This window comes from Chlorocebus sabaeus, chromosome 2, assembly GCF_047675955.1.
Source record: "Chlorocebus sabaeus isolate Y175 chromosome 2, mChlSab1.0.hap1, whole genome shotgun sequence".
Lineage (NCBI taxonomy): Eukaryota > Metazoa > Chordata > Mammalia > Primates > Cercopithecidae > Chlorocebus > Chlorocebus sabaeus.
In genome coordinates this window covers 98,805,239-98,831,079 of record NC_132905.1, presented here as the reverse complement: position 1 = coordinate 98,831,079, position 25,841 = coordinate 98,805,239, and the positions used below count along the sequence as shown (strand labels likewise).

General features: G+C 54.6%; 2 protein-coding genes and 1 pseudogene across 4 annotated transcripts in view; 2 read left to right on the top strand and 1 right to left on the bottom strand.

The window, feature by feature from the left end:
• Window positions 1-7,986, bottom strand: part of SLX9 (SLX9 ribosome biogenesis factor) — a 52,672-nt gene extending 44,686 nt beyond the window's left edge. For all 3 annotated transcript variants that reach the window (XM_073011147.1, XM_007970177.3, XM_073011152.1), the window contains exons 1-2: window positions 7,801-7,986; window positions 3,912-4,020 (exon numbers count right to left, since the gene is read on the bottom strand). In XM_073011147.1, the coding sequence (XP_072867248.1) occupies window positions 3,912-4,020; window positions 7,801-7,929 (238 nt within the window). In that variant the 5' untranslated portion in view covers window positions 7,930-7,986. The remainder of the gene's footprint in view (window positions 1-3,911; window positions 4,021-7,800) is intronic.
• A 71-nt stretch (window positions 7,987-8,057) lies between these two features.
• Window positions 8,058-13,526, top strand: LOC103220043 (uncharacterized protein encoded by LINC01547-like; annotated as a pseudogene).
• Window positions 13,527-16,298: 2,772 nt separating this feature from the next.
• The window catches only part of ITGB2 (integrin subunit beta 2), a 47,920-nt gene continuing 38,377 nt past the window's right edge, over window positions 16,299-25,841 (top strand). The window contains exon 1 of the mRNA XM_007970209.3: window positions 16,299-16,457. The gene's annotated coding sequence lies outside the window, so the exon portion shown is untranslated. The remainder of the gene's footprint in view (window positions 16,458-25,841) is intronic.

The following is a 25,841-nucleotide window of genomic DNA, read 5'->3' as shown; positions in this document are numbered from 1 at the left end:
TGGCAGGAGGCTGCAGAGCTCAGAGGGTCCCTCCCAGGATGCAGGGCCCACCTGTAACGGTAAGGCAGGCCCCAGGGCATAGGAAGGGAACTGGGGGCAGATATGGCTTCCGGGCAAGCTGGGATCCCAATTTCAAAAAAACATAGAGGAGGGGCGCAGGTGGGCACATGGATGTCCACCAAGTGATGGGCCACAGCCTAGACCCCTCCCCTGGGCCACCCGGCTCCTTGGCCAGAGATGCGGCATGCAGTGCTATTTCCGACTCAGGCCAGGGCAAGGACGATGAGACACATCTTGGGAAGTTGGTGTTGCACTAATCCAGACAGACAGGCACCCACAGGCCACCACCTCACCTCCATAGCCAGGCGGGTCACTGAGGGGTGGCGGCCAAGTCACAGGATGCAGTATCTGCACGACATGGGCCTGCCCTGGGCTCAGGCCCCAGCACAAGCCCAGGGTGGGGTTGGGGGGCGGCGGTAGGGACCCAGGGCACCAGCCAATGAGGAGCTGAGGAGACCACGCCAAAAAAACAGAACTGTTCCAGGAGAGAGGGAGGAACATAGTGAGGAGCAGCCAAGATGCAAAGGAGCCCAGTGAGGCGCCTGGATACCTCAGAAGCCCGAAGAAAAGGGGCTGGGGCCCCCAGACCAGGGCAAGCCCCTCCACCTGTGGGGCTGCTCCTCTGAGGGTCTGCGGGCCCCACCCATGGGGCCAGGCACCCCTGCCACCCTGCCAACCTGGCGCTTCACATCCCAGGGGAAGTGGAGGCTTGTCCCTCCGTCTGAGCCCTCTGTGAGGTCCAATGGTCCCCTTCATCCAGCCCAGGACTCTTCAGTGCAGAGAACCCACAGCAGGCGGTGGAAAGAACATGCACCAGAACCCTGGGCCGAGAGCCACAGACAAAGATGGCTGGCCAGAGGCCTCGCTCCAGGAAGGCTGTGATGGGGGCCCGCGGCGATGAGCTCAGAACACCCCCCTCCACAGGATGGCCACCTGGAACGCACCTCAGGGACAACCTCCAAGGGACCATTTTGGAGCACCTTCTCCTGAATCCCCCTGGGGCACCGAGGCAGAAATCACAGCCATGGGCAGTGCACGAAACCACCGGCTCCTGGCCAGAGCCACTAAGTGCATCCCCAGGCCAAGGCCCCAACACCCAAAACCCTGACCCTGCCACACAGCTCAAATAATTCCCATCCTTGTGCCCCTCCAGGAGAACTATGGGAAACACTGCACACAAGCAGGAAGCGCCAGCATGGACCAAGCTACAGTCCAAACAGCACGAGCTCAGGGCTGGGGAGCACCAGAATGGGCCACGCTACAGTCCGGTCGGCACAAGCTTTAAGGTTTTTATGCACAAATAAGGGTATATGAATTAAGAAAAAAATCAATTACCCAATGAACTCGCAATCAACAGAATCTTCAAATTTTTTCAACTTATGGTTCAATTACTTCAAGAAAACATTTCTATGCTCTCTCATAAGGTGGTTCTGAAATTTGAAATCAATCTTTGACACCATGAAGTTCAAGCTTCTACCCTCTCCCACCAGTTACTCTAAATTAATGAGGTTTGAGCTTACAGAAAACAAAGACCTGGCCAGGCGTGGTGGCTCATGCCTGTAATCCCAGCACCTAGAGGCCAAGGCGGGCAGATCACGAGGTCAAGAGATCGAGATCATCCCAGCCAACGTGGTGCAACCCCATCTCTACTAAAAATACAAAAATCAGCTGGGCGTGGTGGCATGTGCCTGTAGTCCCAGCTACTCGGGAGGCTGAGGCAGGGGAATCACTTGAACCCAGCAGGCGGAGGTTGCAGTGAGCCAAGATCACGCCACTGCACTCCAGCCTGGTGACAGAGCAAAACTCCGTCTCAAAACAAACAAACAAAACCAGAAGATCCAGGATGGCTCAAAGGAGAGGCCACAGGGCTGCTGGGCATGACCTCAGCCCAAGAACACTGCGAGGCCAGATGCTGCTAATGAGGAGTTTCCCTGGTAGGCAAGAGGGGTTGTGAGCGTGATGCCTCCCTCAATTAGGAGGGGAAGAGGGGACGTGAGGGTCAGTGCAGCAGGTGGCCTTGGGGACCAGATGAGTCACAGGGGTTGAAGGGAGAGGGCCAAGAAAAGGCAGAGGAAAGAGGCCGCTGTGTGAAACAGAAGCTTTCTCTGAGAAGCTCACGCCAGAGCCAGGTCAGTGAGACCCATGATTCCCCTCCCCTTGGGGACAGCCTCAGTGGCCTCATCGGCAATCAGGGAGCACACAGCTCGGGTGGACCACCCACAACATGGAGGCTTCTGGCTGGAAGGCACAGCTTCTCTGTGGAGTTACCTGGCCTGGTCACCTCACCAGGTCCTCCTCGGAGAGAAGGCGCAGGAAACCAGCACTGGCTAAATGTACCTGGATCTTTCTAGAGGCACAGTGAAGCCCTCAGCACCCATGAGCTACGTCTGTCGCCGCTTTGTGGACAATGGAGCTAAAGGTCAGAGAGCAACCACAATCACACGACGCGCCCAAGGAATTAAGGCTGGCCACCTCTGGGCACTGCAGAACCCACTCATCCCCAGCCTTGCCGCCAGACCAGCCTCATTCAACAGATGCGGAGCGGACACCTCCAAGGCCTTCACTGCACTGTTTTAAACGTTTCACACCAACTAACTCATCTCAACCTCAAAACTGCCAGAACTTAGGAGATAAATATTGTTACCACCTTTGACAGACGCAAAACCCAGGCCCAGAGTGATCAAGTGTGCAGCCAGAGGCTACCAGGCGGTGAGGAGCAGAGGCCCAGAGCCACGCTCTCAAGGGGCTGCCTACAGGCCCCAGACCTGGCTCGTGCCCTGTCCTGGCACTCCCAGCTCTGCAGACTGTGAAGTCAAGTGCAGTCTTCACTGTCACACTGGTGTCCCCAGCTCTGCACCCACAGCCAGGCCCTCTCCCTCCCCAACCCATGGCTCTCCGAGGCCGTCAAGATATAAAAAGTCGAGCTCTGCACCCACAGCCAGGCCCTCTCCCTGCCCAACCCATGGCTCTCCAAGGCCGTCAAGATATAAAAAGTCGAGCTCTGCACCCACAGCCAGGCCCTCTCCCTCCCCAACCCATGGCTCTCTGAGGCTGTCAAGATGTAAAAAGTATTCCTTGTGCCCCTCATGGACTCCCTTAGATGAATGAAGGAAGCTCTTTCCTGGATTTATCCCTGGGAGTGACACTGTGTCACCATCCTCCAGCCAGAAAGTCAACACTCTCGGCGTTGAGCATGGAGGCCTGGAACTCTCTAGAACACCTCAGGCTCAGTAGGAGGTGCAGGGGACTGCATTCCCTGCTAAGCTCCAGACACTGGAGTGAGTGCGAATTCCTGGGCCTCTCCCTGGGCAGGCTGACGTGTGTGCTGCAGGGCTGCAAGGAGCACAACCAGGCGACAGGGAAGGGCTGCGCGTGGCTCTGATGAAACTGACAGGACCCCACTTGGGCTTCAGGATCTAAACCCTAACGAGTTATTTGTACCAAATGATAAACAGCTAACCTCTGCAACACATAAAGCACTTGTTTAAGAAAAGGGATCAAAACTGCCCCAAACATAAAGACAGACCATGAGAGAATCAGCACACATGGAGAAAAGAGTTCAAACCCTGTTGGTCACCACAGAAGCCCAAGTTCCTGTGGCTTTAGCGCTGCTGCCAGGATGCAGGGCAGTCCCTGCGTAGCTGGGGGGACAAGATGCAGCCCAGGGACAAAACCACCGCTGCAATCTACTCTGGAGAATCGCCCCAACAAACAGCCAGGGGTATCCCTTGCTCAAGGACATTGTCAGGTACAGGTTAGCTAGAAAGCTGCTGAGACCTCGGGTGTGTGAGTGAGTGATCCCAGATCTGCTGGGCATCAGCATGGCAACCCATGCACTCAAGACTGCTCACCTCTCCTGACGGAAGTGACACTCCTCACGTCCAGCTCCAGCTTCTGCACCAAGGCGCTGGCGTCTATCTTGGTCCTGGCAAAGATGTTGGTGTTGATGAACGCCCAGTCCTAATGTCCCCAACAAAAAAGGAAGGAAAAAAACGGTGTGAGACTTGCTCTGTGGTTCCAGAGGGAAGTTAAAGGTGAGGAGAAGACGGAGGACAAGAACCCGGATTCCCCAGCTTCTCTGCCTGGGAGGACCTGGGGGAAACAGCCCTCACCTCCCAGAGCAGGAGCCTCTGGCCCCAGAGCTCCAGGGCAGACCCGCAGCGCCCATGCCCACCTGCTCCCTGCCTGAAATCACCAGACGGGCTTCAGGAGTCAGGACCAGTATCTCAAGAACCAAATTTCTTGCCCAACCGTTTCGTCTTACTCTTTCTACAACATCCTCCTGTGTCGCAGAAGAAACCCGCAGCTGAGCAGATGAAGGATAGGCAGCTCCCAGTCTGCCAGCCCCTTCAGCTCAGAATGACCACACCCCATCAGAACCAGTCATCTCCGCGGCCTCTCTGCCAGGTCTGTTTCTGAGCCACACTCATCCCTACATGAAGATTTCAGCTCCTCCAAGTCAGCTGTCGACCACACTGCGAGAAGACAGAACCCCCAGTCCCTGACCCCCGTGCTGCCTGGCCCATTCACGTGTAAGCCTCACTGACCTTGGCAGGGAAGGCAGCAATGACCTCAACAGAGGTTTCTGAAGGGTGTCAGAATACGCCACCCCAAAACATGTCACTTTGGCAAAAGAATTATTTTGAGCTAAAGGCACTTAAAAATATAGCAGGTACCAAGAGGGCACATTAACCCCCTCCCTGTTTTTCCTGAAAGAAGATAAAATCCCCACATGGAAGATGCCCTCCTACACCAGAAGGAAAGCGACATTCTTATCATCGGGGACGGATGAGAGGAGCCAAAAGCACTCTATACAGACACACCTGGTGAACACAACCCCTCCCCTCCTGCAGCCTGCCTCCCCGAGTGGTTTAGTTTCCCACAACCACCTCCATTCAACCTCTCACCCTCTCACAGAAGCACAAAGTTCTCCCACTTCCTTGTCTTCATTTCCTTATGAGGCTCCCATGTCACATAAAACTTGAACGAATGTGTATGCTCTGCTCCTGTTTATCTGTTTTACGTGAGTCTAAATCTCAGGCCCAACCTGAAAACCCTGAAGGTAGAGGTAAAATGTGGCCTCCCTCACATTACAGATGAGACAGGGTGCAGGTGAGGCAGAAGGCAGCTAGGGTACCAAGAGGTGCCGGGCTGGACTGCAGCTCCCAGGCGCCCTCACCCACAGCACCTGAGGGAAAAGCCCTTGGTCTTGGGGGGATCATGTGGCAGGGACAGAAAAGTCGGTACATGGGAAAATATCAGACTCAAAAGGCAACAGTGCTGGAGACCAGGGCAGCCTTCAAATGGGTGGGCAGGTGGCTGAGGCAGCACAGGTAGGCTGAGGCCTCACAGGCAAACAAGGCCCAGGTGGGGACAAGGGGTGGAGCATGCAGCCTTCCAGATCATGAATGTACGCTGGTATATGGTATACGACTGCTTTTCCCACCGTACCCGGGACATTCTCCATGGTGGCACTTTATACCTCATTAACGCATATTTCTGGAGCTTAATATAAAAAACGCTGTTACATCATTTGAATGTCTCTCAAAGATTACAATGTCATTGTCTGATTAGACACTAGAAATCCTTTTTACCTGTCTATTCCATATTCAAGTTCAATGACTCTATTTTCCATATATACAAGTTCTATCTGTTGCTTTTATCTTCAAATTTGCCAAGTCTTTTGAACGGCTCTTTGTTCCTTTCTATGATTCCTGAATTATGTCTTCCACATTTTCAGACACACTTGTTTTTTAGTTTCTGTCTGATAATTCTGTTTTCTAATTTCCACCCCAGGCAGGGACATCAGAACACTGCGTCCCGATCAGCCCCACCTCAGCCACCAGCACGGCACAGGTTTCAATGAGCCAAGACAACTAGGGGCACACCCCTCTCCTGCTAGTAGAGAGAGATGTCACCTGAGAAGCTGAAGCTGCTCCTGCCCCATCTCTGGTGTCCGGACATGGAGCTCCTGCCCAGGAGAGGTGGACCGCAAAAAGGAAGAACTCCACAGCTCTGCCAGAGGGACTCACTTTGTCTGCAGCTCGTGTGAGGGCCCTCACGCCTAAGGGTGTTGTTGACCAGGAAGGAGCTCTGGGTGGTGACGGGTGCAGAGGCCAGGGTGCCCAAGGCTCCTGGGTAGATGGTAAGCCCCTCTGACCCAGGAGCAACTCCCAGGAAGTCGCATCCCTGGCAGTCTGGAGGCTGTGCGCGTGTTCACCGATGCGCCCTCCCAGGAGTGAGCAGAGGGACTCCGTAAGCTACTAGTCCTTGGCTGTGCCTCTCTGAGGGCAGAAGGGAGGTCAAAAATATGAACACGCTGAACCTGACAGCCCCTCCAAGCCAGAGGTATCCAGTGGTAAAGGGCAAAAACCCACTGGCCAAGGAGGTGTTAAGAACAATTGCTGACCAGTAAGGAGCTTAAGCAGATCCAAGTAGCCAGGCTAAAAGATAAACTGAGGAAGGAGAAAAACAACAACAACAACAACAAGAGGGCACATCAGAGGCTACACACAGCTGGAAGGGGACAAGGAGAGAGGTCACATAGCTCAGTGCCAGATCAATAAACAAAGTAATCAAGCAAATACTAATCCCTGGTTGCTACAAGACTATCCAAAACGCCCAATTTTCCACAAAAAGTGATACATTCAAAGAACTAGGAAAGCATGAGCCAGGCAACAGAAACTGCTTTGAGGAGCCCACACGTGAACAATTCAGAGTAGCCATTATAAATATTTCCAAGCCCTAAAAGAGACCATTGTCTAAAGAACTAAAAAAAGGTATAATGACATTCTCACATCAAAAAGAAAACATCAGCAAAGAGAAATTATTTTTAAAAGGAGGAGGAACAGGAGGAGAGAAATAAAGTAAACTCTGGGGTCAAAAAAAATGAAAAATGTCACTAGAGGGGTTCAAAAGTAGCTCTGGGCTGGGAGAACATGCAAACTTGAATTAAGAGAGAGATTATGCCATCTGAAGAAAAGAGAAAAACTGAATGAACAGCGCCTTAGAGGACTGTGGGACACCATCAAGCACGACGTACATATTTATAATGGAAGTATCTGAAAGAGAGGAGTGACAGAAAAGGGCAGAAAAAATTCTCAAAGAAATAATGGTTGAAAACTTGCCAATGTAACGAAAAACATTAACGTACACATGCAAGAAGCTCAGTAAACTCCACGCAAAAGAAATATAAAGAGATCTACACTAAGACACATCGGTCAAAATATTTAAGGCAAAAGTTAAGAAAAAAAAATCCTGAAAGCAGTAATTCCTTTCACGTGCAGTGTCTGGAACAAAGACAGAAGGTAGATTCGTGCTTGCCTAGGGCTGAGTGGGACGGGGAAACAGGCAGCCGACTGCTAAAGGGAACGGGGTCTCTCTGGAGTTTGCTCTCCGTCCTTCTCTAACCCTGGGAACGTCCCTTCCTTTCCTGGGAGCTCAGTGCGATTCAGGAACCTCTGGGGTCCGCGTGGCAACCCTGGACCGCAGCGGGAGGTTCCCGGTTCTCTCCCCACCCCGGGAGCGGCGCGAGTCCGTGTGCCCAGGACTGCAGCGCAGAGCGGAGCCTCGGAGTTCGCGACGCTTCGCGAAGCAAGAAGGTCGCCTCTGTCGCGCAGCAAACGCCCGCAGAGCCCGAGAGTAGGCCCGGGTCGCGGACCCCTGCCGGAGGCGAAGCCCCGCAGCTCACCCGCCCTCGGACCCACGCGGCGGCCGCCGGCCCGCGCCTCCCCCACTCACCTTCCCCGCGGCCGAGGCCGGCGGAGGGGCAGCCTCCGGAGCAGGGGGCGCGGGGCCCGGGGCGGCCTCCCCCTTGGGCCTCACGGCAGCCTGGTGCACTCTGGCGCGCAGCCCCCTCACTTTCCCCATCTTCCCTGCAGAGATCGGCGAACGCGCGGACCGCCTCCCGGAAGCTGGTCCTGCGCTCTCGCCGTCCGACGGAAACAGGAGCGGCGGCTGCCGGGATCCGCGCGGGCGCCGGAAGTACCCGGAAGCACCTTGGGCGGGCGCAGGGTCGGGGGTGTAGGGTTGCAGCGCTCTGAGGACGGGGATGGCGCGGAGCACGAGAAACAGTGAGTTTCTGTCTGGATCGTGGGGTACCCAGGGGGGTGGGTCCGAGGTCGGGGATGGAGAGGACGCGACCCCCGCGGCAGTCGAGCTGGCCTTTTGAAAGTTCTGTGTTTGAGAAGGAGTCTCCCGCTGTCGCCCAGGCTGGAGCGCAATGGCGCGAAATCGACTCACTGCAGCCTCGACCTCCAGAACTCGAGCGATCCTCCCGCCTCAGCCTCTCGAGAAGGTGGGACCACCGGTGGGCACCGCCACGCCCGGCTAAGTTTTATTAATGTTTTGCTAGAGCCAGGATCTTGCTGTGTAGCCCAGACTGGTCTTGAACTCCTGGACTTCAGCGGTCCTCCCTCCTCGGCCCCCAAAGCGCTGGGATTGAGAGCATGAGCCACACTGCGCCTGGCCAAGCTAGTCCATTTTGATTGACCTTCACTTCATGTCGATTTATTTTTTACACTATTCAATTTAGTCCTCAGAACAGTTCCTTAGAATTGGGAATTGCTCAGTTTACATGGGAAACATAGCATCCAGGTAACGGGCTGGGTCCCGTGCTGGTAATGGGAGCCCTGCTTGTCTCACTGCTTGCACCCCCTGCTGTCTATGCTGGGCGCCATGGGGTGCATTAGGGAACAGACCCGAAGATGCAATGCCTGTCCTCAAGGAGCCCATTGTTCTCACGGGGACACAAAGCTGACACATCAAGAACAAACTATGGAACGGGCTGTGGTTGGGGGCCATGAAGGAAGGCTGCCAAGTCCGGGCCCAGCCAGGTAGTGGCCACACCTCTACCCTGCTCCCCAACACTGGGCACCAGCACTTGCCTGCCCAGGACCCACAGTGAAAACCCACCCATACAAAATGCACTTTGAAGAAGAGTAGCAGGTCCCAGGCAGAGCCAGGGCCACCTCTCAGAAAGGACCTCAAGTTTCTCGCCCAACTGAGAGATGGACAGATGACTGTACAAGCCACTTGCAGCCCAAGGTAATAGACTAGGATATATTCAAGGCTGTGCAACTGGCTTGAAGTCGTGTCTACGACTTCATATTCGAAGACCTATGGAGCATTCACAAGTCGTTCTTTTTACCCTCCAACTGGATGTATTCACAGCCAGTCTACCTAGGAGTGCTGTTGGCTGTGAAAACTCCAGAGATGAAAACACCAGAGGCTGGTGCCTTTAGATTTCCATCAGGGTGCCTTCAGCATCTGAGCCCAGCAACTCTTGAGGTGAAAGTGCTTATCTTTTTTTTTTTTTTTTTTTTTTTTGTGAGACAGTCTCACTCTGTCACCCGGGCTGGAGTGCAGTGGCGCGATCTCAAAGTACTCATCTGTATGTACTTTGGATGCCAGTGAATGTCTATTGTTTTAGCCACCTGCATCACTTTACCTGTTAACTATTCCAATGTGAATTTACTTCATGGGATTGTCCCTGTTTTTAAAGAACATTCTGGCCAGGCATGGTGGCTCACGCCTGTAATCCCAGCACTTTGGGAGGCCGAGGCGGGCGGATCACCTGAGGTCGGGAGTCTGAGACCAGCCTGACCAATGTGGAGAAACCCTGTCTGTATTAAAAATGCAAAATTAGGCAGGTGTGGTGGCGCATGCCTGTAATCCCAGCTACTCGGAGGCTGAGGCAGGAGAGTCACTTGAACCCGGAAGGCAGAGATTGCGGTGACCTGAGATTGCACCATTGCACTCTAGCCTGGGCAACAAGAGCAAAACTCCGTCTCCAAAAAAAAAAAAAGAAAAAATCTATGTGATTTAAAGATCAGCCTCCTCTTCCATGGCCAGCCCAGTATTTGAGACTGCTATGGTTTGAATGCTGGTCCCCTCTGAAACTCATGTTGAAATTTAATTGCCGTCATACCAGTATTAAGATGTAGCACCTTTAAGAGGTGATTAGGCCACGAGGACTCCACCGTCAGGAATGGGTTAATGTTGTTATCATGGGAGTGGGTTTGTTATTAAAGTATTTTTTATAAAAGGACTAGTCTGTCCCCCTTTTGGCATGCTCTTGCCCTCTCTTTGCTATTCCACCATGGGATGACACAGCAAGAAGGGCCTTGCCAGTTGTCAGCCCTTCAGTCTTGGACTTCCCAGTCTCCAGAACCATGAGCCAATACATTTCTGTTCATTATGTAAATTACCTAGTCTGTGGTATTCTGTTATAGCAGCACAAAGCAGGGTAAGACAGAGACAAAGACTCACCTATACAAAGGTGGAAGCTTCAAAAGAAGCCATTCATGTATGGGGTGGCGCTGCGGAAATACCACAGTAGAAAATCCCTCACCAGTAAGGAACTGTGTTAATCAGGTAACTAATTAATTTTAAAAAAATTTTTTAAGAGACAGGGTCTCACTCTGTTGCCCAGGCTGGAACAGTGGTGCAATCATAGCTCACTAACGGTGACCTCCTGGGCTCAAGCGATCCTCCCACCTCAGCCTCCTGAATAGCTGGGAACACAGGCATGTGCCACCACACCTGGCTAATTTATTTATTTACTTCTTCTTCTTCTTATTATTATTATTATTTGCAGAGACAATCTCCCTACGTTGCCCAGGCTGGTCTTAAACTCCTGGGCTCAAGCAGTCCTCCCACTTCAGCCTCCCAAAATGCTGAGATGACAGGCGTGAGCCACTGCATCTGGCCCCAGATTTTCTTTTTAAAAAAAGCAACATGTGTATGATACTGTAGGGGAGGGAAATATCCACTTCCTCCTCTTAGGGTCCTGGCTGGGCCTGGGAACTAAGTTGAAATCAGATGGATTAACAGGAGAAATGTATACAAATATAATGTCACCTTCATGTGACACAGAACCCTCCTAAGGAAGCAAAGACCCAGAGAAGTGACGAGACCTATGTGTTTTTGCAGGAGGTTGAACAAAGAGGCAGTTGTGGAAAAGTAAACCGTGTGGGGAGGCGTAAGAACAACAGGAATTACTTTAATTACTTCAATGTCTGTACAGAATTCTGTTGGCTATGATATGCTTCCTTGTAAAGGAATATTTCTTTGCCCAGTACAGAAAAGGCATCTTTCTTTTCCTTTTTTTTTTTTTTTTTTTTTGAGACGGAGTCTCGCTCTGTCGCCCAGGCTGGAGTGCAGTGGCCGGATCTCAGCTCACTGCAAGCTCCGCCTCCCGGGTTTAACGCCATTCTCCTGCCTCAGCCTCCCGAGTAGCTGGGACTACAGGCGCCCGCCACGGCGCCCGGCTAGTTTTTTGTATTTTTTTAATAGAGACGGGGTTTCACCGTGTTAGCCAGGATGGTCTCGATCTCCTGACCTTGTGATCCACCCGTCTCGGCCTCCCAAAGTGCTGGGATTACAGGCTTGAGCCACCGCGCCCGGCCTTTTTTTTTTTTTTTTTTAAAGACAGTCTCACTCTGTCACCCAGGCTTGAGTGCAATGACGCGATCTCGGCTCACTGCAACCTCTGCTGCCCAGGTTCAAGCGATTCTCGTGCCTCAGGAGAATCTCAGTAGCTGAGATTACATGCACCTGCCACCGCGCTCGGCTAATTTTTGTATTTTTAGTAGAGACAGAGTTTCACCCTATTGGTCAGGCTGGTCTTGAACTCCTGACCTCATGATCCACCTGCCTCGGTCTCCCAAAGTGCTGGGATTACAGGCGTGAGCCACTGCACCCGGCCGGGAAGGCATCTTTCACAGGGGCATGTTTCTCTCCTGTCTTCAGGAGGAAAAGGAAAGATTCAGTGATGCTCTTGCTGGTGCCGTCTTTCAAGTGCCTGAGGTAGAAGTGATTCTCATGTCAAAGTCACAGAGTCAGCCACCCTTCGATCCCAATGGAAACGTCCTAAAAGCTGTTTACAGTGAACAGTTTCCCTTCCTTCCCTGACCCCAGACCCTAGTTCCTTGCCCACTTGAAACCATGATTACAGGTTTCCTGTCGCCATTCTAGAGACTTTTATACAAAGAGTTTTATCTATGAGAAAATATTTTTCAGTGATCCTGTTCACACCAATTAAACCGACTTCCCTGATCCACACCTGGCTTCTCTCACATCATAAAGATCTTACTGTTTGCCCCTCACTCCCCCTGGCACTCCATAGCGGCTGCAGAGGACACTGGATGTGGCTTGTTCCCTGTCTCCTGCTGTAGCTGACATGCTGGCATGCCATTGCCTAATACATGCAAACAGAAGCTTTCCAAAGAGAGAAGTCTCAAGAAATTCACCGTGAAATGTTTGGCAGTTGGTGTATATACAAAGCTCAGGCCTGCTGCTCCCTTCCTGTTGGAAGGGGCCAGAAGGCTCCTCTCCAGGCCTCATGGGGGGAAACACTGGTCTCATGAGAGACCTGGGTCCTGCCCATCAGGACCAAAGTGGCACGTGCAAGGACCCTGCAGGCCAAGAGACGACAGCGATTACAAACCCCAGCCCCAGCCTTGCAGCTGACCTTGCAGGTGGCGCCCTGCCCGGCTGTCCCGGTGCAGCTGAACATTAGGGACCTCTGCTGGACAGAAGCTCCGAGTCCACACTCCGACCCCAGGGGCTGGGGCTGGTAGGTGACACGTTGCACTCTCATTCTGGATTCTGCTGCCTCTTTCTGATCAACAGGCGAAGCCTCAGCATGCAGAGAGGGGGCTAGGAGAGGCCCCTGCAGACATGCTGGGCCTCGTGGTGCCTCAGCTGTCCAGAACCAAACCACACGGTGCTGCTTTGCCCCAGCCATGGCCAGTGGTGAAAGGGACAGAGGGAATCACTGATGCCTGCAGGGATGCTCAGACCCCTCAGGAAGGCCGTCCAGGTGCCCACCTTCAGGGAGACCAACAGATGCCCCATGCTGGAGGGGCACAGTATGAGTGGCTGGATCCTTGCAGAGCCAGTGCTGGGCTTGAACCCTGCAGATGCAGGGGGTGCCCCAGGGAGGGTCTCCATGGACTCCGAGCCTGCCTCTGCCCTGGACTGACTCCTACTCTCTCCTCTCTGCCCCTGGAGTGGTGTGTGCTGGCTGTAGGTCAGTAGGAGGCGTCATTCAGAAATGGCTTTCAGCTTGCCGCCCCAACCACATCTCTATTTCAGGACCACTTCTACGAGAGGGGATGCTGCCGTGGCTGCATCAGTTTCAGCCCTTTCCCTGCCCCGAGACGTCCCAGAGAGCGGCTGGGTGCTCACAGTTCCCGTTAGGCCATCAGAGGAAGATCAAAGATCAACCCTCCCCCATGGACCTCTGCCTGCCAGGTGGGCTCCCTCCCTGTCTCCCGGCCCCCAAGAGCTCCACAGACTCTGTCGATGGCTGCTTTAAAGGAGGGAGGGGGTTTTCTGATTCTCTGGATATCCCTGGGGCTGGGGCTGTGGGCTGAGCCATGGGAGAGCCAGCCCAGTTCCCTGGGGGTTGGGGGCTGTGCCCCTCCATCCCTTAGTAAAAATACAGCAACTCCCAACTCAGAGTCAAGGGTCAATAGTCAGAAAACCGTGGTGCAGCCTGGGACAGGCGTAGAGGTCTCAGAAGAGCTGCCCAAGAGCAAGACCTAGGATCTAGCAGGGAACTACGTAGTCACCCCTGAGAGGCCGGGCTCTCTTCCTGCGCTCTGGGCCTAGGGTGGGGGTGGTTGTGGGTTCTGCACACGCTGTTCCCCTACGTGATGGGTCTTTCCCACTTGGCTCCTCCCACTCGCTTCCCACCTGTGGAGAAGCCTGTCCAGGTATCACCGCCTCCAGGAAGCTGTCTCTGATTTCTCCAGTTGAACAGTGAGACTTGCCACACCTCACATGCTCGCTCTTGTCACTGGAATTATAACCACAGGTTTTCCTGTATCCTGGACGGCAAGGATGAGGGCTTTCCACTTGAGCCTCCCTGGTGGAGCCCAGCTCCTGACATACCTGGTGAAAGTTCTCAAAAAGAAGAACGTGGAGGAGGAATGTGGATAACAACCCTGGCTGTCTGCGTATTCTCAGCTAGGAAGATGTAATGGTGAATGGCCTGCCTGTGTCACAGCTGTGACTCAAGCCCAGGCTCTGGGCTCTGGCCTGAGCCGGAGGACTAGGTACAGAGCCACACAGCACCGGGCCACATCTCCCTCACCTGGGACCCTGTGTGGGGTACAGTCTCGGGCCCCACCCAGACCTGCTGAGTGAGAGACCCCATGGCAGGACTCAGCCACCTGTGGTTTCACAAGCCTCCAGTGGGCTCCTAGGCATGAAGACCACGGGTTAGAGGCTGAACCGGCAGGAGCCTGTCTCGCCCCAGCCTGGCCCTGCCTCAGAGGCGGCCCCCAGGACATGGCCATGACCCATGGACTCCACTCAATCCCTCTTCTCCAGGAGCCATGCAAAGCGTCAGCCAGCCAGGCCTCCAGAAGGCAGTTGTCACCTGTGAGGCATTGCGGTGTCAGTCATGCAACTGCCAAGTGCCAGCACATGGTCCACGTCCAGTGCTCGGTCGCAGGGAGCCATGACCTGGCAAAGATTCCAGGCTCAAAGGCGCACCTGGGGGCCCTGGCCTCCGGGCGCCTCAACTTTGCGGCACATCCGCCTCCTTCCAGATCTCCCATGCTCACCTCTGCGACAGGGAGGGAAGGCTCTGCCCCGGCCAGGCCTTCCTTCCATCAGCTCTGCCAGTGCAGGCTGGGCAGCCTGGGCTTTAGAGCTGGCTTCTGCCCACACTTTCTCCTTGAAAGAAGAACAACGCTGAGGCTGCCAAACGCATCTCAGATGCGTTTTAAAAATCCTGGCCCCCTCTCTCTGTCCCATCATCCGCCTCGGGGACCTCCTCTCTCCGTGGTTCTCTCCCCACTCTGTCACTGCCACATTTTCACCTGGGCCTGGCCTTTGTCTCTACCTGAAACTCCTGAAAATCTTGAAATGGATTTCTAGGTCCCTGGGGACTGGGGCAGCACATTCCCCTTCAGAATAAAGGGCGCCCACGGTCCCCCAGCACCTGCCCAAGCCACACTCCTAGCTCCCCTCCCTATCCCTGCAGCCCAAGGGTCCCTTCAGCCACCCCCAAGTCCCCACCTGGGCTCCTGCCCCGCCCCTGGCTATCAGCGCCTTCTCCACCCGGGTGCCTCTGCTCACAGAGCCCCCCTCGCTTCCCCTGGGATGGGGGGCCAGGCCATGACCCTGAAAGGCTAGCGGTGGTCTTGACCTCCCCTGAGCGCCATCCCCTCCCTCTCCGTCCTCTCCCGGCCCCGGCCCCGGCCCCGTCCTCTGCTGCTGGCCTCTGGGTCGCGCCCGCAGACTGAGCTGTGCGTGGGGGTCCTAGCGGCCTGGGCCGTCCCGCATCGAACGCAGGCGGTCGGAGCCCAGCGGGGATGCGCGATGTCCTTCTCGGGGCTCCTCAGACCCTTTCTCGAGTCGCCTGAGGGCGCTGCTTCCCCGCGGCCGCCCCTGGTTTCTGCGGAGCCGGGGCCTCAAGACTCCGCGCCCGGGAGACCTGGGGAGACCCCGGGGAGGCGCAGGCTCTGCTCCCGGGTACCAAACGCACCGGCTGCCCCTTAGGAGGGACGGCGACCTCCACCCACGGCGCTGGCGCCCGCACGGCCGCTCCTTCGGCTCCCGCAGCCTGGACGCCTTCCGAGGCCGCCCAGCCGGGTCCCACGCGCGGCCCCATCCACAGGCCAGGACTGCCTTCCCGGAGCTCGCGGCCCCCAGCCTGGAGGACCCGGCCCCAGACGCCCTCCCAGCCCTCCCCAGCCCACTCTCGCCCCGCAACCCCCGACGGGTCTGCGTGCGGGTCTCTGGCCCCGGCCTTTCCGGGGAAGGAAAGGTCCCTTAGTGCGCCCCAGGGAGCGGCCAGGCTCGGAGCGTGGAAACCCTGCCCGCCGCGGACCGCAGGTTTTGGGCAAGCTCTGGCCTTCCTGAGCCTCAGTTTCCCCGTCTCTACAATGGGGACGCCATGGGGTTTTTCTGAGGACCCACAGGAAAAGCTCCAGGAAGCGCCTACTCACAGCACTTGCTCAGTGGTGGCCCCGGAGCTGGCAGGGAGCAAATGCAACGGAATACGGCCGGGGTCGGGGTGGGGATCGGGGCCGGGGTCGGGGTGGGGATCGGGGCCGGGGTCGGGGTGGGGGAAGGATCACGGTGTCCGCGGCGGGGGAGGCTCCGAGCACCAGCCGAGCAACTCCGGGCAGCGGGGGAGGGGAGGCGGCTTCCTCCTTGGAGACTCACCCTCGTGCCCGGGGGGCACCTCAGGGAAGGAGGCGCCACGCTCCAGTGCACTGGGCTGGGACCTGCCGCCGCCTCTGCACGCAGCGGGCTCCATCCCCCGGGCCACGGATTGGGAGACTGAAGCAGGCGCGAAGCCCACCGCCCAGCCTCTGTCAGGCCTGAGACCCCGGCCACCTCCGGGCAGTTTTCCTGAAGCCCGGGGCCAGGAGAAGGTGAGCGGCTGCCCGTCGGGCGTCGGGGGTCGCCTGCACCGAGTGGACGCGGTGGCACTTGGGTGCGGTTGACTCCCAACCGCACCGTCCGACCAAGGGATCGCCCCGGCTAGGCAGGGATCTGGCGCGCCTAGGCCGGGAGGGGACAGCTGGTTTCGGGCGGCCTCTGCCCCAGTGATTGTAGACTTTGGCTTTGGTTCAGGGATGTCTGGGGTTAAAAATGATCGTTTGGGTTCCTGCAGTACTGTTCGCGGTCTGAGCATTTCCAGAACCCGCACATTCCCATAATGAATTTCCGAGAACCGTTACCGAGAACTGGGACGGCGAGGCCGGACCCCACCTGTGCACCTCTGTGCGTAGGGACGGCAGATGGCCCGGTTCCGCCTGTCCGTGCCCCAGGATGCTGCAGGAAGCTCAGATGCAAACTCTTTGGGGCTTTGGAGTTCCCGCATTGGGAAACTCTTGCAATAAAAATAATCGTGCTGTAATCCCCAGGGACCATTGAGAGGAAGTGGTGAGGGCGGGGGAGGGGCGGGAGGAAGCGGCTGGGGGCTGAGGTTGCCAAGTCTAGATTTCAGCAAGCGCTGTGCTGGGGTGGGTGGGAGACCGGCTGCGCCCAGCACGGAGCCGCTTCCTGATAGCCCTGACGGCATCACCCGTGGGTCGGATTCCAGAGCCCGGGGGTCCTTTCAGCTTTCCATTCCTTTTCCTTACACTTCGTCCCTCTCTCCAGCTAGAGAGAGGCAGGCTTCCGGGGTCTGGGTGCTTTTGTTTTGGAGCCATTTAACTTGATTTATAATAACATGCTTTTCTGATTATAAAATTAATGCATGGCTACCATAAGCAATTTGGAAAAGTCAGAAAACAAGTTAACACGTTAAAATCTCCTGGATCCTGTCTTGTGGGGCCTGCAGTGAATCCCAGCCGGCCACCCCTTCCGGGGGCCTCTGTTCTCCCTGGGGCCTTGCAGCCTTTCTGGGCTTGGCATTGCTGTGGCTAAAGTGTGAAAGGGTCAGGCAAGGCTGTCAGCCTTGCATCCCCCACGTGTGACTGCATGGGGTCCCACCCAAGTCCGCGTAATAGACCCACTCAACCTCACCCCTGCTCTGCTGGCCCCAGGGAGGAAATGCTCATCATTGCATCCGCCCACCCCGCCCCTGCGGTGCCACATTCACCAGCCCCTCTGGGCATGTTCCCCCTCCCGGCCCCTGTGGTGCCACATTCACCAGCCTTGCTATGCATGTTCCCCTTCCCCGCCCCTGCAGTGCCACATTCACCAGCCTCACTGGGCATGTTCTCCCTCCCCGCCCCTGCGGTGCCACATTCACCAGCCTCACTGCCCGTACGCCTTCCCTCACTCAACAACCTCTCTCTGGGCCCCGGTCCCCACTGCCACTCCATGTACCCAAGCTCTGCAGTCCCAACCCTTTGTCTGCTCATCCCTGGGAGGCAGACCTGTCACCCCATTTACAAATGGAAAAAGGTGCCTTTCGGGAACTGACCTGAAGCTGTGCAGCCCCCTGCCTAGCAGGTGCCTTGGGCTGCACCCCAGGCTTTCTGGGGCCCCGTCATGCGGGCCACTTGCCTGCCCAGCTCCTCTGTGTGTGAGAGGCCAGCTCGGTGGGGCCCAGCCATGCGGGCCACCTGCCTGCCCAGCTCCTGTGTGTGTGAGAGGCCAGCTCAGTGGGGCCCAGCCATGCGGGCCACCTGCCTGCCCAGCTCCTGTGTGTGTGAGAGGCCAGCTCGGTGGGGCCCAGCCATGCGGGTCACCTGCCTGCCCAGCTCCTCTGTGTGTGAGAGGCCAGCTCGGCCCCTGGGGGCCCAGTGGAAAGAATTGCTGCTGTTTCTATCAGAAAGAAAAACTCACAGGGGAGGGAGGGGGGAGGAGGGAGGGCTGCCCTCCAGCCCACAGGGACTTCCTCGGTGGAAGGGGCTGGACCTTTCTGGTCAGGTCCCTCTGGGTTGAGAGGTCATCTCTGGGCCAGGACCCAGAACTGGAGGAGGGAGGGGCAGGGAGGAAAGGTCCCTGCCTGGTGGTGCTGCCTTCCAGCGGGGCCTGGTGGGGCAGAGGCTGGAACACCCACTCAGGGTTTCTGGTGGGAACTGGGGAGCCGGGTGGGGAGCCTAAGTCCCCTCAGAGGAGGAGTCGTTTTGAAACTGGAGGGAGAGGCTAAGAGAGGAGGCTGTGGGGAGACCTAGGGTAGCCCAGGGTCCAGCATCAGTGTTTAGGTTCTCTGGCTCTTCCCTGCCTCCAGTGTCCTCCATGTCCACACCATTCCCATGTGCCTGTGTCCCACCCCTTCTCCCACACACTGTCCACTCCCCATGCCCCATTCCTCTCCAGAGAATCACTGGTCTAGAATAGAGACCTACAAACTTGGGCCCTTAGGCTGGCCCTCCACCTGATTTTGTCAATGAAGTTTTATTGGAAAACAGTCATACTCATTCACTTTCAGAAGGTCTATGGCCGCTCTGCAGCCACAATGGCAGAGCTGAGCAGTCGTGGCAGAGACCATTTGGCCAGCGAAGCGTAAAACACATACTGTCTGCAGGGGCTTCCTGGGTGGAGGGGGGTGAACCTTTCTGGTCAGATCCCTCTGGGTTGAGAGCTCTTCCTCCTCCAGGGAAGAGCTTGCTCACCTCCTGCCTAGCAGGGGCATCGCGGCTCACTTTTACGGAGCACTTTCTCTGTGTTCTGTGCCACCCAAGCCCACACCCAGGCCCAGTGAGCTCTGTGCATTGGTCATCCCCTCACTGCAGGGGGAGGCCCCAGATACCAGCCGCGGGACACATTCGTGTGTGAAGTGCCACACTAGGGCCCAGAAGGGACAGCTCCCCACCAGGTAGGGACAAAGCAGGGGTGAAGGGAACGCATGGGCTGGCCTAAGGGCTGGACCCTTCAGGATGGGAAATGTGTGGGCGGGGTTGCGGAGGGGGTTGGTAAGGGGCTCAGGGACAACACAGATGTGTTCAGAGACAGGACGGGTCATTAGATGTGATGGAGGCTTGGGGTCCCTGAGCTTGGAAAGCCCCCATGGAAACCAAGTCACAGGAATCCAGGGTAATGAAGAGCCCAGACTTTTCTAGGAGAGACATCCCCAAAGACGTCCTCTCGTGGCTCCATTTGGGCGGAAACCATGAATTGAACAGGAAAGGAAAAATGTCAAGTATCAGAAAGAAGAGTGGCATGCTTTGAGGGCAAGTGGACCCCCAGTCCGGGGCAGAGCCTCGGTTAGGGTAAAGGGCACCCACCCGATCTGACCCAACCTGACCCTCGGGAGCCCTGCTCTCTGGTCAGCCAGCCTTCGCCTTCGTGGGGTGGGGAGGTGGGTGGAGGAATGAGGTTTAGTGGTCTGCGAAGGTGGCAGACCTCGTTTTGGTAGATGAGGGCATTACCTCCCATTGCCCCACCGCATTCGAGCTGCTTTCAGTCGGCTTGGTGCTTTTGCTCTGACCATGGAACTGTCGTTCACTGCTAGGCCATGTGGATGGACTGGAATTACAGTTTCTTCTCTGGTTTTCTCCCGAAGTCCATCATTGCTTAACTGTTTTCCTTGCTCCATCTCCTTTGAACAATGATCATCATCCCACCCCAGGGGGCATGGAAGACCGTTCCCAGCATAACTCCCGCCCAGCATAACTCCCCCCCAGCATAACTCCCCCCCAGCATAACTCCCCCCCCAGCATAACTCCCCCCCAGCATAACTCCCCCCCAGCATAACTCCCCCCCAGCATAACTCCCCCCCCAGCATAACTCCCCCCACAGTATAACTCCCCCCAGCATAACTCCCCCACAGCATAACTCCCCCCCAGCATAACTCCCCCCAGCATAACTCCCCCCCAGCATAACTCCCCCCAGCATAACTCCCCCCCCAGTATAACTCCCCCCCCAACATAACTCCCCCCCAGCATAACTCCCCCCACAGTATAACTCCCCCCCCAGCATAACTCCCCCCAAGCATAACTCCCCCCCCAGTATAACTCCCCCCCCAGCATAACTCCCCCCCAGCATAACTCCCCCCCCAGCATAACTCCCCCCCAGCATAACTCCCCCCAGCATAACTCCCCCCCCGCCTCCCGCCAGCCAAGGCTACCAGTCAGTCTGTCCCTGGGCAGGGGATGACAGGTGAGCCTGTCTGGCAGCCCTTGCCAGGGGCTGTGAAATCTTCCTTTGGGTGAGTCAGGGAAGCAAGAACGCTACATCCTCATCTCCCTCTCTCAAGGAGGAGCCACACCACGCAGAGGAAGGCAGAGGAGGGAGGAACTGTGCTCCCAGCGTGGGAAGCTGCATCAGGGGGAGCACAGGCCCACCCAGGCCACAGGGGGATGGAGGCTGCCCCCAGCTTCTCGCACCCGTGCCTCCTTCCTACACTCACCTAGCTGCCTGGGGCAGATCTCCATTTCTGCAATGAATCCAGTCGGGTGGCCTGAGACCAGCCCTGGTGGTCGGCCTGTTTGTATGAATCTGTGGAGGATCCCATGAGAAAGAGCTCGTTGGAGCACCCCACCTGGGGCACCCAACTCCATTTCCTGCCCCATGCCCTCCCCACTCGCCTCCAGGGAGTGTGTGTCACCTCCTCCCCTCCGCCAGCACTGCCAGCAGCCCTCTCCCCGCCCCCACCCTGCCCCCGCCTGCAAAGGGCCTCACTCGCCTGCAAAGGGAGCTGAATCAACACTGTAGAAGGAAGTCACTGGGGGGAAGAAGTGAAAAAGAAAAAATAGGCCTACGTGGGGGCAGGGTTGGGAGGAGACCAGAGTTGGGTTGCAGGGGAATTTGCAGGCAGGTTGGAGGGTGGGCAGGAGAGAGAAGTGTGGTGAGTGACTGGGAGGGAGCAGCTGTGGCCCGGTGGCCCCCAGGGTCCTCACGGGGGTGCTCTCCAGGCAGGAAGGGGCTTTCTGCCACTTGGACATCTCCTGCTGGGGCCAGACCCCAGGGGTCTCCGCGGCTGGTGTAGACCCCATTCTCATCATCTCAGTTATGAACCCCACTGACCTGACTCTCTTCCCTCGGTGTTGTCAAAATACTGCAGCTCCCCTAGCACCTCTGTGAAGTGAGCCTGGAACCACCCCCTCGCCACTGGCCCTCTCCATCCTTAGCATCTTTCTTAACCTTCAAACACTGCTCCTATGGGGTCTCCTCCGTGGAAACTTCCAGAATCCCACCTGTCACAGAGAGACCTCCTTCCCAAGCTCTGGGGCTACATGTTATGGGGATGGAAGCTGGGTGAAGGGAAGCTGGGGGCCCAGGCCAGCGTCCAGGATGGGAGGGCAGGAGAGCAACCCTCAGGTTCTGAATCTCCTTCCCTGCCTGTGCTTGCTGGCTGCCCCCGCTGCCTCCACGTGTGGACAATGGGGGTCCCTCTCATCCACCCTGTGTCATGGCTGACGTGCTTGTCTCCTGAACTCAATGGACTGTTCTGGAGTGCAGGGTTGGGCAGCCTCAGAGCACGCAGCTCTGCCAGGCCAGCACAGGGAACGGCTCAACCAACCCCTGATGACATCAGGTGGTTTTCTGGAAGGTGTAAGTGAAAGTGACTGCAAATGGAATTTCTGGGCTGACTCGAGAGAAAAGATTGTTCCCAGAATCCTGCTCCAGTTCTGCTCACTCACACCCGGCTTCAGAACGTCGTTCAGTGGTTGAGCAGATGAGAAACCCTGAGCAGTTGTACCCGGACATGTGGCTAGTTTCACCCACCTGACTCCCTCGGCCCTTAGGGCTGGACTCTTCATTCCTAGCTTGGGATCAACATCCGCCCTTTCCTGCAGCCACTCAGCTGTCAGGGCCCTGGGAAGCAGCCCGGCGTGGCCCCACAGGTGCCGGTGCTGCTATGCTTCCTTCTGCGGTCGTCATTTCCTCATCAAAGCAAGAGGGCCGGGCAGCAGGCCTCCTGGCTCCTTGGAGCCTGTGATTTTCACTCCGTGCAGCCACACCTGATATTTTTACATTAAATGCACCAATTACTCCGTTGTCTGCACAGAGAAGAACGTGCACAGCCTCTGACTTCCAGCCTTGTGCAATAGGCACATCAGGTGGGTGACAGGAAGAGGAGTGCTGAGTCCCCGGAATGGAGGCCTGGTCCTCCCACAGCAAGGTCACGGCTCTGGGAAGCCCCAGAGTCCCTACCGCTCCCCTCCACTCCCTCTACCAGCCTCTTTTCATTTATTTATTTATTTATTTATTTATTTATTATTATATTTTGAGATGGAGTCTCACTCTGTCACCCAGGATGGGGTGCAGTGGTGCCATCTCGGCTCACTGCAAGCTCCGCCTCCTGGGTTCATGCCATTCTCCTGCCTCAGCCTTCGGAGTAGCTGGGACTACTGGCACCATTTTTTTTTTACTTATTTATTTTTACTTATTTATGTTTACTTATTTATTTATTTATTTATTTTACTTATTTATTAATTTTTACTTATTTATTTTTTTGTTGTTGTATTTTTAGTAGAGACAGGGTTTCACTGTGTTAGCCAGGATGGTCTCGAACTCCTGACCTCATGATCTGCCTGCCTTGGCCTCCCAAAGTGCTGGGATTACAGGCATGAGCCACCACGCCCGGCCCCTCCACTGGCCTCTTTTTATATAGGGCTTCAGCGATTGCTCTGGGAATTACAATAGACATATGAAACACTTCATCGTCTACTTATAATAAAATTAGTATTTTACCACTCCAAGTAAAACGTAGAGAAACGTCACAACTGTAGAAATTCCAACCGCCATTGCTTTCTGCTGTAGCTGTCACATATTTTGCATTTATATACGTTGAAAACTCCACCAATGATATGATTTTTGTTCTCAACATATTTTAAAGAACACAAGAGGAGAAAAGTAGTCTGTTCTATTTACCCAGATATTTGCCATTTCTGTTGCTCTTTCTTCATTTCTGAATTTCCAAGTTGCCCTCTGGTATTATTTCCCTTCTGCCTCAGATTCCTTTTAGAGCACATTTGCTAGGGTCTAATGTTCTTAGTTTCTCTTCATTTGAGAATGTCTTTATTTTTCCTTAATTCATGAGGAACGCTTTCACTGGATATAGAATTCTGGGTGGGCATTTCTTGTCCTTAAGCACTTTAAAATGTTGTTCTGTTGTCTTCTGGCCTGCATGGTTTCTGATGGGAAATGTGCAGTTCAAATGGGTGTTTCTCTCTATGGAATATCATTTTTTATTGAAGCTTTTCAACTGTTTTACTTTTGGTTTTCAGCGGTTTTAACATGGTGCATATAGGCTTGGTTTATTTTGAGTTTATCTTTTGGAAATTCACTGAGCGTCTTGAATCTATAAATTCATGTTTTTACCAAATTTGGGAAGTTTTCAGTCATTATTTCTTCGAATACTTCTTTCTGTGCCAATCTCTTACTCTTCCTCTTCTGGGACTCCAGTGAACAAATGTTGTACCTTCTGATATGATTCCACAGATCTCTAAGGTGCTGTTCTTGTTTGTTTGTCTATTTTTTCCCTCTCTGTCATGTATATTGAATAATTTCTATTGGTCTTCAAGTTCACTCATCCTTTCCTCTGTCTTCACCATTCTCCTATTGAGCCCATTCCATTCACTGAATTTTTTTTTTTATTTCTGTTATTGTATTTATCATTTTTCATTTTTTGTAGCTTCTATATTTTTAGTAAACATTTTTACCTTTGCATTTGTTTTAAGAGTTATTGCCTTTACTTCATGGAACATGTTTATAACAGCTGTTTTAAATGCTCCATGTGATCATTTCAGCATTGGGATTATCTCAGAGTTGGCATCTGTTAGTTATCTTTTCTCTTACAAGTTCTCAAGATTTTCTTTGTTGCTGTTTGAGTACTTTTGGGTTGTATCATGGATATTTTGAATATTACTTAATAAGACTCTGGATTCCACTAAAATCCTTGGGACAGCAATGATCTTTTTGTTTTGCTAGCAGTCAGTCTGGTTAGGGTTAGATCACAAGTCCAGACCTGCCTCTTGTGGGCTGTGGTTCCCATGTGAGTTCAGTTTCTATTTTTTTATTTTTCCTTCCTTTCTTCCCTCCTTCCTTCCTTCCTTCTTTCCTTCCTTCCTTCCTTCCTTCCTCTCTCCCTCCCTCCTTCCTTCCTTCTGTCTCTCTCTCTTTCCCTTCCTCCCTCCCTCCCTCTCTCTCTCTCTCTCTCTTTCTTTCTTTCTTTCTTTTGACAGGATCTTACTCTGTCACCCAGGCTGGAGTGCAGTGGTATGATCTTGGCTCACCATACCCTTGAACTCCTGGGCTCAAGTGATCCTCCCACATCAGCCTCCTGAGTAGCTGGGACCACAGGTATGCACCACCACACCTGACTAATTTTTGTATTTTTTGTAGAGACAAGATTTCGCCATGTTATCCAGGCTGGTCTTGAACTCCTGAGCTCAAGCAATCTGCCCACCTCAGCCTCCCAAAGTGTTGAGTTACAGGCGTGAGCCATGAGATCAGTTTTCAAAGTCCATGTGTGATATTTGCATCCAGCTCACACTCGCATCCCCGAGGCCAGTCTGTGACCTTGGCAGTCAGTGGTCTACCCCATGGTTCAATTCTCAAAGCCTTCGACTTGCTCTTTGGGGTCATTTCCATGCAGGTTCAGTTCAGGGCTGAGTCTGGAACTTTGTACACAGCTTTCTGGGATGCCTCTCTTGAGCCCCTCCTTATTGGTTTCTCATACTCTGTGGCTTTCCAGGAGCCCCCTTTCCTGGTCCTCGCCTCCAGGCATGTCACATGCTTCCTCTGGACACTGTCATATGCTTCCTGCTGGCTCCTGCAGTTGCTCCTGCTGGTGTGGCTGCTGCTATCGCCACTTTGGGAGTGCAGTTTCAGGACAGGGGTTTGCTTCTGGGAGAAGAGCAGGAGAAGGAAAACAGCACATCTCCCCCGACTCTCTTCATCCTCTGGGGCAACCCCTTTCCAGGCCACTGACCAGAAAGGAGGGTTTCTCTTGGCCGTACTCACTGTGCTGCTTTGAGGTTCAGACTGCTGCACATCAAAGCCAGGAGACAGGGAAGGGCAAGAGGCAGGACACTGACCACGACCACGCTGTCAGTCTGGCCTCACATTTCGATTTCTCTCCGCAGTCTATCTGCTGTTATTTTATTCCGTAAGGTGTCTTAGCTGTGCTCGGTGACAGACATAGAGTGCACTCCACTTACTCTGTCTTAGCTGGGACTAGAAGCTACTGGAGCTTTTTGTTCTTCTAAATATCTTGAATTTAATTTTATTTTTTAACAGCATCATCAAAGTAGAATTTACATGCCAATACTCACTCTTTTTCAGTGTACGATTTTATGATGATTTTTAGAAAATTTACAGAGCTGTGGGCTGGGGGTGGTGGCTCACACCTATAATCCCAGCACTTTGGGAGGCTCAGGGGAAAGGATTGTTTGAGCTCAGCCTGGGCA